The 16,305-nt window shown below is 37.4% G+C and overlaps 1 protein-coding gene across 3 annotated transcripts; it reads left to right on the top strand.

Moving 5' to 3' along the window:
• The first annotated feature begins 6,732 nt into the window (after positions 1 to 6,732).
• On the top strand, positions 6,733 to 16,250 carry LOC121856491 (solute carrier family 35 member F5-like). 3 transcript variants are annotated; one of them, XM_042352082.1, is made up of 5 exons: positions 6,733 to 6,931; positions 9,477 to 9,626; positions 10,353 to 10,399; positions 12,011 to 12,187; positions 15,669 to 16,250. In XM_042352082.1, exons 1-4 carry the CDS (start codon positions 6,842 to 6,844, stop codon positions 12,018 to 12,020), a joined length of 297 nt encoding a protein of 98 aa, XP_042208016.1. In that variant the 5' UTR covers positions 6,733 to 6,841; the 3' UTR covers positions 12,021 to 12,187; positions 15,669 to 16,250. The 3 variants fall into 3 exon arrangements, with proteins under 3 accessions (XP_042208016.1, XP_042208015.1, XP_042208017.1); XM_042352083.1 differs by lacking the exon at positions 12,011 to 12,187 and having other exon boundaries at positions 6,734 to 6,931; XM_042352081.1 differs by lacking the exons at positions 12,011 to 12,187; positions 15,669 to 16,250 and having other exon boundaries at positions 10,353 to 10,461.
• The last annotated feature ends 55 nt before the right edge of the window (positions 16,251 to 16,305 follow it).

Below are 16,305 nucleotides of genomic sequence, written 5' to 3'. Positions count from 1 at the left end.
TTTTCGTAGTTTTTCTCAGGATTTGTATGAATTTATACTCCAATAACAGAGTTACAATTGTATTGAAGCTGTGTGTGGCCCTTTTACAGCCAATCTTGGCTACTAACTCAAGATACACTTGTGTGTGCGTGTTTGACTGTCGTGTGTATGAGTGTCGTGAATCATGAAGACATTTTGCAAGAACCTTTACCAAAACACATACAAAAGAATACCAAACAGTTATAAACAACAGCGAAACGGTAACTCTGCTATTTGAGTTTAAAATCACGTTAAGAACTGCGAAAATAAATCAATTATTGAAGAAAAACTGCAAAAATACCACATGTAACATAAATACAACTTCTGGAATGTTGATTAATGTCCCCCTGGCGGTGGCCTGGCGAACTAGGGGGGGTCACAGCTTCCATGGTAAACACTTTAAATATTATGAGTGTCTCTCACCCACAATGGAGAGGCCTACACTATTTTCTCTCACCACCGCTGTCTACACCTACACTATGGTTACTCACACGAGCCAGAAGCACCGGACATGGAGTAGAAAAATTGTCCTCGTTGCAGATGGTGACGTCATCGTGTGGGTAGCAACGGACCCTGGTGTTATGGTGAAGTAATGGTGAGGTGATGGTGATAGTAAAAGAGATGGTGAAGTTCTTGGGAAGGCCACAGGGAGGTAACGATGAGAATGGTGATATTATGGTGAAATGATGGTGAGGTGACTAGAGGAACTATTCACTAGAGGACCGATGCTGGTGAAGGGTTACTGGTGCACCACTGAAGTATGAATGAAGAAGTAATGATAAAAAAGATAGCTAAAAGGAATGATGGTGAGATATAAGAGAAGAGGTGATGGTGAGTTTTAATGGTGATGGTGAGCGTAATGGTCCGGGTTTACAAGCTTTTACATATACGTGAACGCTTTAAGATTATAACACACACACACACACACACACACACACACACACACAAACACCATTTTTATCCTTCATATCCCGAGAAAATTTACTCAACTAAAATAAATAACTATGACCTGGAACCTGGACCACTATGTTATGCTGTAAAAATAAACTCCTAACTAGACCCCCACAAGGTACCATGTCTTATGGTCCTGTCCAGCAGTCACTTATCTTATTATCTTACCCAAATTTGAATATTTTACTCTTATTACTTTTGTTTTTCTTATCTTCTCTTATCTTCGGTGTTTATCTGTGTTTTCTTTGTTTAAAGGATTTTATGTTTATTATTTTATGCTTATCTACTGATGCCAAGTTACCACCAGTCTCTCAGTGAAGTAATGCCTTTTCCCGTTTACCCTTCCTCCCACACACCAACACTCCCTCACATCAATTCTTCACCCACAACACTGCCCACACAATAACACTCCCCACACACCCCCTACACACTCACGACACTTGTCATCAAATATCGCCTCTTCTTCTCTCAATACACATTAGACCGACTTGTTGCCAGCCCCACATAATAATATACCATTGTCCTTCACTCCACCTATCACGTACGTCTGGGTGATAAGAATATATGTGGATAAATACACGTAAATATTAGTGACAGCGACGAATATATTCTCATACATATTAGAACAATGTTTTTCAAACGTTTTTTACTGCGACCCACAGCCAGAACAACAATTTGAATTGCGACCCATTAAACCTAAGTGTAATGATATGAAATGAGCTCAGGTTAGATTACGGGGGAAAAAACTACCATTACGAGTTTGCGTATGATGACTTAAGACACTGAGAACGATGACTAAGGTGTTGCGTATGATGACTTAAGACACTGAGAACGATGACTAAGGTGTTGCGTATGATGACTTAAGACACTGAGAACGATGACTAAGGTGTTGGGTGTGATGACTTAAGACACTGAGAACGATGACTGAGGTGTTGGGTATGATGACTTAAGACACTGAGAACGATGACTGAGGTGTTGCGTATGATGACTTAAGACACTGAGAACGATGACTAAGGTGTTGGGTATGATGACTTAAGACACTGAGAACGATGACTAAGGTGTTGGGTATGATGACTTAAGACACTGAGAACGATGACTAAGGTGTTGGGTATGATGACTTAAGACACTGAGAACGATGACTAAGGTGTTGGGTATGATGACTTAAGACACTGAGAACGATGACTAAGGTGTTGGGTATGATGACTTAAGACACTGAGAACGATGACTAAGGTGTTGGGTATGATGACTTAAGACACTGAGAACGATGACTGAGGTGTTGCGTATGATGACTTAAGACACTGAGAACGATGACTAAGGTGTTGCGTATGATGACTTAAGACACTGAGAACGATGACTAAGGTGTTGGGTATGATGACTTAAGACACTGAGAACGATGACTAAGGTGTTGGGTATGATGACTTAAGACACTGAGAACGATGACTGAGGTGTTGCGTATGATGACTTAAGACACTGAGAACGATGACTAAGGTGTTGCGTATGATGACTTAAGACACTGAGAACGATGACTAAGGTGTTGGGTATGATGACTTAAGACACTGAGAACGATGACTAAGGTGTTGGGTATGATGACTTAAGACACTGAGAACGATGACTAAGGTGTTGAGTATGATGACTTAAGACACTGAGAACGATGACTAAGGTGTTGAGTATGATGACTTAAGACACTGAGAACGATGACTAAGGTGTTGGGTATGATGACTTAAGACACTGAGAACGATGACTAAGGTGTTGAGTATGATGACTTAAGACACTGAGAACGATGACTAAGGTGTTGAGTATGATGACTTAAGACACTGAGAACGATGACTGAGGTGTTGAGTATGATGACTTGAGTGCCTTATCCCTAACGACTTAAAATCTTAAGTAGAATGATTTTCAAGTGTAATTATCCCTTAAGTGAGGATTATTTAAAAGTGTCGAGATCTTAAGTGCAATTACTTAACACTTGGACCACATGTAGTGTTAAGTGCAATTACTTAAGATCTGTGGATTTTGTGGATAATGTCCTAAAGTGCGATTACTTAAGACACTTGGAATGAAAAGATTAATTATTCCAAGTGTGATTACTACTAAACAACTCGACTTGGACTGATGAAGCCTTTAAGTGTGATTAAGTGGCTTTCTTAAGTGTGATTATTTAAAATCTCTTATATCAATGACAGGAGACGTAAATAAGCGTACTTAAATATCAATTAAGACAATTTCATAGTTACATCCAAATTAATCAAGTTAATTACTTATCGTTTTTGGCTTCAACTATTCAAAAACAACAACAACAATAAAACAACAATACCAACAATAAACAACAGAAGAAGAAGAAGAACAAGAACAAGAAGAAGAAGAAGAACAAGAACAAGAACTCAATATATCAATCCACTATTATCCTGTTTACTCATCTCTCTTTTTATCTCCTTCCACATCATCTTTATCATCGTCTTAATCTCTTGGCAGTCTTCTTCATCTTTGCCTCGTTTCTTAACTTCCTCCTCAGAGATAAGACCCGTAATGACAAGAGTGTTTAAGGCAGTTATTAGCGCCTTCACCCTTAACTATTGTTCCCTGCAGGCTGTGTATAACCTCGGCCACACACACACACACACACACGTCTTGAGAACAGTCGATTGATATCTGGGTAATTACTGCCGTTCTTCGTTAGCTTTCTCTCTCTCTCTCTCTCTCTCTCTCTCTCTCTCTCTCTCAATATATTTCTCTGTCTGTCTTTGTCTATCTATTTATTCATCTCTCTCTCTCTCTCTCTCTCTCATTTGTTCACTGTCTTTGGGTTTCCTGTTTTTATTCTTGGGCTTTCTGTCTCCCCTTCCTGTCATCGTCTGTCTGTCTATACGTCTCTGTCTCTCTTATCTGGTTCTCTCTTTTCGTTTATTTTTTTACATCACCACTTGTTTGTGTTCGTCTGTGTCCGTGATTGTCTCTGTGCTTGCGTGAGTGCGTGTCTGTATATGTAATTGTTTTGTGTGCGTGCGTGCGTTATGTCTATACACGCACACATATATAAGTAAGATAAATCATTCCATTTTTTAATTTCTCGACGCATTAACATATAGATAAGCATCCATGTTGTACTGCGAGAGGTCGAAGAAAATAATTTTTTTTTAACCAATAAAAACCTTCCTTCTAATCATCTCGTTCGTTGATTGGCTTTCCCTCCCTGATACGTTTTATCCAAATATGCTGAACCATATTATGAAGAGTGGTGAAACTCTTGATGCATTGCTCCCTCAGGCGCCGACGGAAGGTATCATGACCCACCGACTGGGAAGGGCGTGGAATCCCCCCCCCATCCCCCTCCCCCATCCTCGCCCATCCTTGGAGGTGGTGAATGGTACCATCCGTCAGGCGCCGACGGAAGGTATCAGGACCCACCCACTGGGAAGGGCGTGGAATCCCCCCCCATCCCCCTCCCCCATCCTCGCCCATCCGAACTCATCCATCCTCACTCAGCACCTATCCACCTAGAAACTCATCCATCCTCACTCATTCACTCTCACACAACACAGAAAGTCAGATCAGCAACCTTGGACTTGGTCACAATTTTCGTGATGACATATGGCAGCAGGGTCTACCATTAGACAACACATTATGCTTCCAATATCTTCCCAGGCGGTAGTACCTCCCTGTTCGGTAGCTCAAAAATGCGGGCCCAGGGAATCCTTATAGGATTCTCCACAACTCGTGTCGTGGAGTCCTGATCGTTCCCGAAGGATCTATATGAGGCGGGAACTGCTTGGTGGTGCGTGGGGAGGAGAGTGACCGTTGGAGTCGGCACTCTGTTGGTTGTGATGAAAACTAGGAAGAGGTAGCTGAAAGAGTGTCCATTGATAAGTTAGTTGAGCTGACAGGTGAATTGATAAAAGGTCTCGAACAACGCACTTTTGTTACTGAACAGGAAATAATGAATGTTTACATGTTACAAGAAAAACTAATCAAAGAAAGACCAAAATACATGAAACAGGTTAGCTTGCAGGATATGTTCAGAAAAATAGCAGAGAAATCTGTAAGACAGGAGTCAACACTTTTTAGATGAAACACAAGACAGTCTTGATGACCCCCTGCTTTCAGGCATGTAACTCTGCTTAGTTGTACAATCCAACTCTTTACTTTGGAAGTGGCAATAACCAACCTTCTGATGTAAGTAAATACAGATACCTTGTGTTAACGCTCATAGGAGCGTTATTGATTTGGGTTGGAGAATAAGACCCTCAATGATGACACGTACCATATAATTCGTTCAAAACCTGTTAAAGAACAATTCACATATAACAAATGCTGTTATCTCAGGACACAGTATGAATAATACAATCAATGTACAGTACATAGCCTGTTAAATATAACTCACATGTTACAACTGTTGATACATCAGGAGACAATTTGTATTATATTATCAAAATACAGTACGTAAATATACTTATTAAGGTTATTTAGAGTTTTTTAGAGGATTTAATAGTTCACACTCACGTTTTAGGGTCTATGATTTGACCAACGAGAGCTGGTGTAATATCCTCTTGGTAAAGGTATATGTTGTACAGTGGTCCCTCGGTTAACGAGCACAATTCATTCCAGAAGGTTGCTCGTTATCTGAAACCATTGTTTCAATGGGTTTTTGTGTAATTGGTTCCAGCTCACCGAAAATTACATGCAAACTAAAAATAAATGCAGTAAAGTACACTTACTTTGAGGTGTGCATGTAGAAGGCTCCTGGTTGATGATGATGGGAATTAGAATGGGGGTGGAGGAGAAGGGAGAAGAGAAGGCATTGGGGTGGAAGAGAAGCCACCCCATGCTGCCATTTCACCCATAAAATTTTAGTTCACTTGGTATAATTCAAGATTATTTTCTTTAAATCAACACTGCACTGCACGATATATTATCAATATGTAAAATCTATTTCAAAATGACCAATAATTTGACTGGAAACGCAGAAAAAAAGCCTTTATGTTGAAGAGTCTCAAACAAGATGTTCCTTCCTCTGAACTGGTAAACAAACTGACGCCAAGCTCTGTGTGTTGAGTGGCTGTTTGGCGTGCAAAAAATTAGTTTCCTGTACTTCAATTATATTCAATAATTGTTAAAATTACTAAAAATTTTAATATAAAACTTTTAAAATTATTGAATAGTACAACCTTCTTGATATTTACTAAAATGGTAAGGAATTTAAGCCCTAGAACCGATTACTGTATTGGCGGACTAATACTACAGCTGGTGGGCAGCCAAATGCAGGCGAAAACATGTTGGGAAAATTCATAAGGAATTCGTTGACTGGGGGTTTGCTCGTTAGCCGAAGTGAAGAATCTTATGGAAGGTAATTCGTTAACCGAGGGATCACTGTATATGTTAGTTGAACGAAAGGTGTCTCTCTCTCTCTCTCTCTCTCTCTCTCTCTCTCATCTTACTGTGGCAGTAACACCTAGTAAGGTATTTTGCCTGTATATACAGTATACATACTTCAATAAATTTCACTTGCTTTTCATTTGTTGTTTCTTTTCATTACCCAACTTGTACTATTTACAGAGTATTTTAAAGGTAGGGTGAGGTAGTTATGAAGTGGGTTAGAGGTGTTTATTTATTTAATCCTAACCTAATCACCTGTGGTTTGGCAAAATCACTAATCTGGCACTGCTCAGGAACCAATCAGACCGGATTCGAGATGTACGGTAGTTCAATGGTGGATATTAATAGATATTTGGTCGTTTTACAGTACTGTACAGTATCTATCTATTTATTTATTTATTTATTATTTTTTTAATGGACATGGCCATGTACTGTAACCTATGTGCCTTTAGTGTTTATTACTGCACTGTCTAACAACTAACATGATTAACAGTGATGGTCTATGATGGGTCGAGGGAGGCGTCTGGCCCTTGGCATCTTTGTCCTGCTGGTGGTCGACGTCATTTGGGTGGCTTCATCAGAATTGTCGGAGGTATTATTTTCTTACGTCATGTTCAGTTTTTGTCTGTGATATAACATGAGAAAAATATAGTAAGTTACAGAGTTTACTTGCTGTATCAGTTCATTTCTACATTCAGAGTTGCCTGAAAAGCTCATGCTTGCATTACAGTATCTATATTGAAGACACTGAGTACCATACATCTCAACAGCCTTGAATATGAAAAACCGCACAACTGTTTTCTAAATGTTTGTTGAAGAGAGACTGGAAGTAACGGAGAGATTGAGTAGGGGTGGAAGAGGTCATGGAGGAACCTGTTGAAAAGATTAAGAGAGAGAATGAAGTCTGTTCCCTACCACATTCTGACCATTAGAATTTTACTAACCACAGTGACTTTGAGAGCAGAATGTCTGGAAAAAAGGATACGGTTGCCCCCTTAACGCGGTCATTGAACCCAGAGGGTCCCGCGTTAAGTGAAAACCGCGTTAAGTGAATAACAGAACATATGGGATTAATTCCAATAGAACCCAGCCCGACCCCCAAACTCCACTTTTTGACGACAAATAACTATGTTGTAGTAAAAATAACATCTTAATTTTATGATGGTACATGCACACAATTAATACTTAAGAGAAATAGAGAAATACAGTCGCCAAGTTAATGTCCATTCAAATAATGGACTCAACTCCCTCCCCCTCTCACACTACAGTACACAGCCAGCTAACAGATGGTCGGTCGGTCCCTCCCTCCCCCCCCCACCCCCCACCAACCGTCCCAAGGAGATGTGTGGGATAACCTCAAACTAAAGTTAGGAAAATATAATTGACATTGCTGGATTCCTTGTAAGACCAGGAATATTTTGAATATAAATGTCATATATTTTTCACAAAAGATAACATACTTACTCAGATTAAACATTTTATCTAAAAATTGTATGTTTAATGCAAAAAATATGTTGTTTATATTCAAAATGATCACCAAATTATAAGAATTCCAGCAATGTAAATTATATTCTGGCCGGATAATTTGTATGAATTTTATGAGCTAAAACAAATATCTACAGTTAATAAAAAAAAAATATATTCTTCAACACTATCTGTCAATCAAAGTACCCCACCTTGCCTCCCCCCCTCTTCCAACCGCGCGGTCAGTCCCAACCCTCCCCCCACCCCCCACCAATCCTCCATTCAAGAGTTTTTAACATTTAGTAATAAATAATACCTCAGATTAAAGTTAGGATAATATAATTGACATTGCTGGATTCCTTGTAAGACCAGGAATATTTTGAATATAAATGTCATATATTTTGGACAAAAGATAACATACTTACTCAGATTAAACATTTTATCTAAAATTGTATGTTTAATGCAAAAAATATGTTGTTTATATTCAAAATGATCACCAAATTATAAGAATTCCAGCAATGTAAATTATATTCTGACCGGGTAATTTGTATGAATTTTATGAGCTAAAACAAATATCTTCAGTTAAAAAAAAATAATTCTTCACCGGGTAACAGATGGTCGGTCGGTTGGTCCCTCCCTCCCCCCCACCCCCCACCAACCGTCCCAAGGAGATGTGTGGGATAACCACTAAATTTTAATAAATAATACCTCAAACTAAAGTTAGGATAATATAATTGACATTGCTGGATTCCTTGTAAGACCAGGAATATTTTGAATATAAATGTCATATATTTTGGACAAAAGATAACATACTTACTCAGATTAAACATTTTATCTAAAAATTGTATGTTTAATGCAAAAAATATGTTGTTTATATTCAAAATGATCACCAAATTATAAGAATTCCAGCAATGTAAACTATATTCTGGCTGGGTAATTTGTATGAATTTTATGAGCTAAAACAGGCAGTCAGGCAGGGTGGCGGGTGGGGGGTGGTGCGAATCTAAAAATAGCTCTCGAGCCGGACACTCACCGCGTTGCTGTGGAAAAATCCGCGTTAAGTGAAAGTTCAGCTTTGGCAAGGCACCGCGTATATGCGAAAACGCGTTAAGTGAAAGCGCGTTAAGCGGGGTAATACTGTACAAGGAATACTAAATTTAGAAATAAGATGTGCAAATAAAAGGAGACTAACCAGGTTTCTTGAGATGGTGTGGACAGGTTGAGAAGACGGGGGAACAAGGATTAAAAAAAAAGAAGTAAATGGTAGGAGAGAAAGTGGAAGACCAAAAAGGAGATGAAAGACTGGGCTGGTGTATTTAATGGATAAAACGGGAATAGACAACAGGGAAGAAGCAGAGATCGTGGTGTTGAGTAGTTTATGGGGATGGACCTGCCACTGAGGGGTGGTATTAGGTTTACTAAAGTAATGTGGGTAAAGCAGATGGAAATCTTTAGATTGTGTTGTGGAAGGGAAGTACTGTAGGAGAACACATCTTATGCACAAGTAATTAATGAATGATCAGCAGCAAATAATGGGAGGGTATCTGTTTCTCTTGAGCCTGAAACACTTTCTTTTTAGTATACGCTGTATGTAACATTAAGAGAAAATAAATATATGGTATAAGGGATGAAAAATAATAGACTTTTTTATATTTTTCAAATTTTATTTTCAGTATATCTTCAATGATACCGGCTTCAATAAACCTTTTTTCAGTACATACTTAAAGACCAGTATGTTTTCACTATATTTGCTGGGATTTATATTTTGGAGCCCCTGGAGACACCAATGTGCCCAAAGAAACCACGATGAGAGTATTTACCAGGTAAGTTATTTATTGCAATTCATATTAGATTATTTTTTTGATATTTTTTGTATGTGATATGGAAATAAATTTCTTTTAGGGTAATTGTGTTGCTCTTTTTTCTGTGTTAACTAGACTTGAGTCATGCTATACATACTGTAGAATATTTACTGATTACAAAAGGCATTGGTTATTCCTTTTATTTCCAAGGCCTCCAGACCACCATTTTATTTCATAACTTTGCCTTCTCTTTCCCCCTTATCCCCTTCACTTCCTCTTGTGCTGAATAGAATCATCTGGCATTAGCCAAATGAAATATTTAAGAGACAATGAAGGGGTTAATACAGTAAAACCTTTATCGTTTATCAATCAATACTTTACAAATTGGCTAGTTCATACATGCAGTTCAATGTGTGTTATGTTCACCAAAAATTAAATATTTTACACTTCCATCAATATTGCAAAATATAAAATTAAAAATATAAGAAAATGTGTTCAACAAAAAACAATAGCAAAGCAAGTAGTGATGTACAGTATGTTCATTGTACAGCCCATTCTTCCTGCATCACCTGAAGAGGCACTGGGAGGGAGTGTATATTAATATGAAGTGAAAAATGTATTGTCAAAGCACTTGGTCAGTAATGTGTCCAAATTTAAGCTTTCTAGCTCAAAAATTTCCATAAATAACATCCAGACAACATTAAGTGTTGAGTTGAGTATGCTTCTAATATTCTCTTGCTATTACAGGAAGTGGATTCAATGGAGGATGAAGATTTACCGCTGTCAGATGTTTGGTATGTTGAATTGTACTTGCCATTTGTAGTTGTGATGTAATAAAGTATTATGTTGATGGAATTGTGAATGGGTGCTTGTAGTACTTAATTGTATTATTAACTCCTTCACTTCAGTGTTCAAATTATGCAAAGTATAAATAGATTTTGCGCCTTAATCCTTACAATAATTTTGTGTCATTTATATTAAGGTGATACAGCAATTATTAAAGCATAATATTTCATAGCTAAATAGAGTAATTTCTTATTGCTGGCTTTGTTCCAACAATTTCAGAAAGAGACTCAATTATAGCCTCAAATCTGGTGTAAAAGCATGTTGTTGATAAGCCTCCAAACTCCTCATTGCTCATGCCCCTCATTGTTATCTCTACCATTAGCATTGGGGAGTTCTGATGGTCAGTCGTCATTGTTATTGTCACTGCTGTCGATACCTTTCTTTTCTATATCTCTAAATTAGGTGTAAATTAATGTAAAAATAACAGTAAATTTATTGTGTGGCAGTTGTGGTAAGACTGGTGGAGGAGTGTGGTGTTTTTTTTATGAGGGAAAGACAATTGTTTGAAGACCGGGTTGGGCAAAGTGTTTTATAACCATTTTCCACGCTTGTGTGGATTAGCCGTGATTATCTGATGGCAACTTTCCATTCTACAGTCTTTTGCATTCCCTCTTGTCAGGTTCTTAACTCTTAATGTCATTTCTTACAACCTCTCCCCATGTCATTCTTGGCTCTTCTCCCCCCACATTTAGACTCATACACCTCTTGACCTAATTAGTGTGATTCATTCTCCAAAATTCCAAACCATCTCAGCATACTGCTACACAGAATTTTGCCAATAGAACTCAATACCAGCCACCCTCTTACCTCTGAAAAGGATTTTTTGTCTTTCAGTGCCACATTGCATATCCACCTCACTAGTCTCATTTAACTTGATGGATAAATGTATTGCAACTGCATAGGTTGTAGTAGAGTGGTGTGGTCCAAAATTGTTTGGGTACACCTGTTTAAAATTTGCATGACAGGAGAAATTATGTATTAATGAATATATGTAGCACATAGTGAAAAGTGTTCACTTACTTAAAAATTTCTTCTATACAAAAGTCTATTCAGTATACAGACTGCATATAGTGAGGGATATCTATACTTAAACACTTGTCAAAAGGTTACTTTTAACAAGTTTTATGAACAATCTGAAACCCAGAGAATACATTAATTCTTTAGAAGTTGCTATTTTGCATGACCTGGCATTTTCTGAGAATGCAGCTACTGCACTGTGTGGAGTTTTACTGTGCTCAGAAACCTTCACCTAAGTCATTGATGAGGACCTCAGATGACTACGTACCTGAGGCTGATTACCCCCATTTTGTTATTTATTTTTTTCCCAAGTTTTTATCCATTTTATTATTATTATTTTTTACAGGGATTAGCCCACCCGGGCACAGGTCACTGACCCACATCGGGGCCTGGGGGCGAAAATGTCAGGAAATCTTAATCAAATTTATGGAAAATATTTTTTAATGTTTTACCAATACCGGTAATTATCAGGGTTTATACTGATTATTGTAATGTATATTATAGAAGTATTTATTTTTATTACTCTTCTTATTAATATGAAGCTCTTGCTGACGAGAGACAGGCGCACCCCTCCACCTGTGCCCATCTTCACTTTGGACCAGCTGGCATCTAGTGTTGCGAGAGACAGTGATGCGAATGCTCAACTGACACATTTGGTCCTGTGGCACTATTTACCCATTCAACAAGCTAGAACGATTTATAACAACAATGATGAAAAGGTGTCTCTAAATTATTTTTGCCAGTCATATGTACAGGAGTTGTTAGCATTCAAAGATATGAAGTTAAGAATGCATTATAGGAAGAAAATTTTGTTGAAGAATTGGAAAATAAATTGGCATTCAACTCAAAAATTAAAACAAATATTTATTGGGGTTTATGATGATAGAAATATGAAAAATGAGGGAGTGAATTTAGAACTTAAATGAGAATAAATTGTGTGTGAAATGTAAAATCTACTTTTGGGGGAGGATTAGTAGTTGTGTGTGTGATCTGTTGTATCAGGTCATTAGGGTAAAGTACAATGATGAAATTTTTAATAAAATTTTTAGTTATAGATTTTGTTGAAAATAATAATGTGTGAAAGAAATTCACCATTGTTGTAATGTTCTGTGAGAGGGAAGTTGTACTGAAGATAGAATTATATTTGTTGAATGTGTGTTTAACAGTTTTGATAATAAGAAAGTATAAGTTAAAGGTATATTACTGTAAGGAATGACATTTTTAGGATATCTAATGAAGGGGAAATTCGGAACTGAAAAGGTCCGCTCCAGTCTATTATATTGTTGTGTGTACTTTACATAAAATGGATAAAAACTTTGATTTTTTCTTTTTGTTTGAGATGGTTTTGTCATAAAAATTTACATTTGAGAGAGATCTGTATAACAGTATTCTCAACCTCTTGGTGCTTGGCATAACATGAACAGTGGAGATTATTGTTAATCCACTTGAATTACGATACCTGTAGTATTTAACCAAGTCATTAGTGCTAATTCAGCATATGGGCCCAGTTAGAGCTGAGGCCAAAGTGGTTAAGACCCAGACACTGAGTCAGAGACAATTTAATTTTTTTATGCCAAGATAATGGCTGCCAGACTGATATTAGATATTTAGAAATGACAGTTGATCAACTGTTCAGTGTTTTCCGGGTGTTTTTGTATGTTTGTAAGCATAATTCCTCTGACCCTTGCTTCATGCGAGGATTACATTCTGCAAAAACTTCGCCTGACTTGAAATCACAAAGTGAATTCTTAATCTTATGGGGATGTGTTCTACAACCATTTATGGAGCCCCTCTACCTTAATTCTGGCACTTTTTCATAACGACAATAAAAGACAACAGTAATGCTATAAAAGTTGAGGAAAAATCATTATAATACTCTAAGGTGGCCTAGAAATAATTAATATGCAATAAACTATAAACTAAGAAAAGCGAAGTGTGTGTGTGAGTGGGAGAGAGATAGAGAGAATGAACGAACGAACTTGGGAGGCAGTGGGCTGTAGCTATGTTGCTGACTCGCCACTCTAATGTGGCTTTGAAAAAAATAAAAATAAATAGTATAAAGCTATAAAATAAGAAAACTTAAGAGCATGGGTGTGTATGTGTGGGAAGTGAATGTTTGTATGGATTCGGTAGGCAGGAGGCTTTAACCGAGTCAGTGGCTTGTCACCCAGACCGTGCTCCCTCCCCTTGGTGTGATGTCATGGCATACAGATGCACACACACAAACACACGAAAGATACACCTGGTTGACTGCCTTGCTGAACTGATATGATATGAATCAATTTCATTGTTTATCATACATCATACAGTATTACGGTCAACCTTTCGCTGAAGTGAGGTAACTCTCACTACCCTAGCCCTGATAAACCAACTGACTGATCTCTCCGAACAGACCTGACAATGAATAAATAAATTTGTGGTCTTCAAAGGTGTTGAGCAAAAATCTGCATCATTGTTTGAGACAGACCTAAGCACCTGGGGATACCTGAAAAAAGCCTCAAGACTTTGGCTCGTTGTTCATTTTTACATGGCTTCTGTTTGTTCAGTGTTTTTGAAGAATACCTTGTATAACTATAGTACTGTATGTACTGTGTAAATTAAGGGTCAACTGTGAGTGCCTTGAGATAAATGTGCAGTATTTTCAGAGTGCCCTGGCACTCACTAGGCTGGTTTGGCCTTTGTATCTGTATTTTACTTACTAAATACTGTTTTAATTTCAATGAAACATAGTTTATCACTGAAAAAAAAATGAAACGGTATTATTCTGTCTTTTTTTACCTATATTCGTACTGTACAGTGTATACTGTAGTGTGCTAATAAACCCCTTGTGTTTAGGGGCTCTCTGCTGAATCAAATTATTTGGCATTAACCAAATAAAACATTAAAAGAGTGGCATCCCCATAGTGAAGGGGTTAACTTGGGGCTGAAATATTGAACACTTAATAATTTATCAAATTTTTTCAAAGCCATAATTTTTGTGGTTCTTACACCATGGTCACAGAGTTTAAGTGTTGATTCAGTACCATCACTTTTGCATTTGTTAGGAAACATTATAATGGCAGCATAACCGATTATAATCTGCTGTGCATTATGAGTGATGAAAAAGAAATGTGAAGAGCACAAGTGCACAGATGATTTGGGAAAATTTTTTATATTGAATGTACAGTACGCCCGAATAATTCGTTAATTTTTATTTCGCAGTCCTCTATTATTCGCATGATGACACCCTGGATGTACCCAAGAATGTCTGCGGGTATTTTTAAAGTTGCCGTCATTTTCACTGCTGGGACAAGGAGCATTCGTTCTAGAGACAGTAATTTACTTTACCTGTATTGTGTATGTGTGTAGACACACACATATATATATGCAATACAGGTAAAAAAAAATTGTCCTGAGGGCAAACACATACATTTCTTTGTACACAAGTGAAAATGTACTCAACCTTTCGATTGTAATTATTGAAAAAACCTGCTTTCCACTGTTGCAGCTAAAGCCAATGGTAGACTTGGCTAATACAGAGTATCTTTACCTTTATAAATAAGGATATATTTGTACCACTTTATTTGACACGAGTCAGACCTATCATTGACTATGAGTTTAATACTGGTCACTTTTTCTAGCCAAATATAATGAATTACTCCCCCCAAAATGCAGCATGTAGCAATAAATCTAGTCCCAGAGTTAGCATACAGGGCATTTGTCATATGAGGACAGATGCAAATCCTTGGGCCCATAGACATTACAAGACAGAGGGAAATTGGACATAGGATTGAGGTTTACTAGCTACTGCATAAATACTAAAACATTCACTTCTCAAAAATTTTGAAATGCAATATTGTACCAATTACTGTACTCTCAAGAGGCCACAGCTTCGTGTTAGCTAAACCTGATCATTGGAGAACCACTATGAAAGGAAACTGATTAGTTAAAAGGACCATAAATCCCTGGATTTTTTTGTATTGCCCCCCTCCCCTCCCCAAAGTGTTCTCATATGAAGCGTGTCAGTTCTTTTTAATGGATAACAAGGTATGACCACAGTATAGTCGAGGTTAACATAAATAATTTAGTCTTGAGTTGGCCATTGCTGTATGAAGAAGTTATGATATTTTCAGAGGGACATAATTGTATTGTAGTTTCATTATTATTTCAAAATGTTCAGAGCCCTAACACCACTCACCAAGCCCTCTCTTTTATTTTCAGAGTGAACCAAAGTATGTTCCTCTGAAACTACAAGAATTGCAAGAAAAAAGTTCTGATGGAGAATCTGATGACTCTTCAGTAAAGTCCGTCCGCTTCAGCAAATTGACAGAGGTATGTAGTGATGCTTCTTTTAAGAGAATACCAGTAACTATTTAAATTTAAAGGTAAGTCTAGATTGTTGGGAATGTAATTACTGAAAGTGAAGATCTTCAACAAATTCTTTATGTCCAGGGCTTAGTTTTGGAATTTCTGTAGTTCAAGACAGAGTTAATATGATTTAAATCAGAGTGAAAAAATCATGATTAGATTTTATTTTACTTATTTTTTTTATACTAATAATAGAAACTATATTTTCCCTTGAGATTCTTTGTGGTAGTATAGCTACAGTTGATATAATTCAGCTCCCCACTAACTTGAATAATTGATGCAGAGCTCTTCCGGGAATGAGAGATTTCCCGGTAATGATACAAATTTCTCAAACCCGGAAAATTCAACATTCCTGGAATTTTTTATTGGTAAAAGAATACTACTTCGCTATTCGCAACCCCATTCTCATGGTGGGAGGCTACTGTCTTGCCTTTCAAGAAGACTTGAAAAGAGGCTCTTTGCCCTCGAGAATATTGCCCCATAGTTCTTA

Source organism: Homarus americanus, unplaced genomic scaffold, assembly GCF_018991925.1.
Source record: "Homarus americanus isolate GMGI-L3 unplaced genomic scaffold, GMGI_Hamer_2.0 scaffold32586, whole genome shotgun sequence".
Taxonomy (NCBI): Eukaryota; Metazoa; Arthropoda; class Malacostraca; order Decapoda; family Nephropidae; genus Homarus; species Homarus americanus.
The sequence above is the reverse complement of the archived record's forward strand: the minus strand, read 5'-3'. Positions and strand labels throughout refer to the sequence as shown.

What these genes read in the sequence shown, in the direction of transcription:
- LOC121856491 (XM_042352081.1), top strand. Translation starts at nt 6,842, where the DNA reads ATGATGGGTCGAGGGAGGCGTCTGGCCCTTGGCATCTTTGTCCTGCTG. An exon ending in CTTCATCAGAATTGTCGGAG is followed by an intron (nt 6,932 to 9,476) that starts GTATTATTTTCT and finishes TTTTATTTTCAG; the next exon opens with TATATCTTCAATGATACCGG. An exon ending in ACGATGAGAGTATTTACCAG is followed by an intron (nt 9,627 to 10,352) that starts GTAAGTTATTTA and finishes TTGCTATTACAG; the next exon opens with GAAGTGGATTCAATGGAGGA.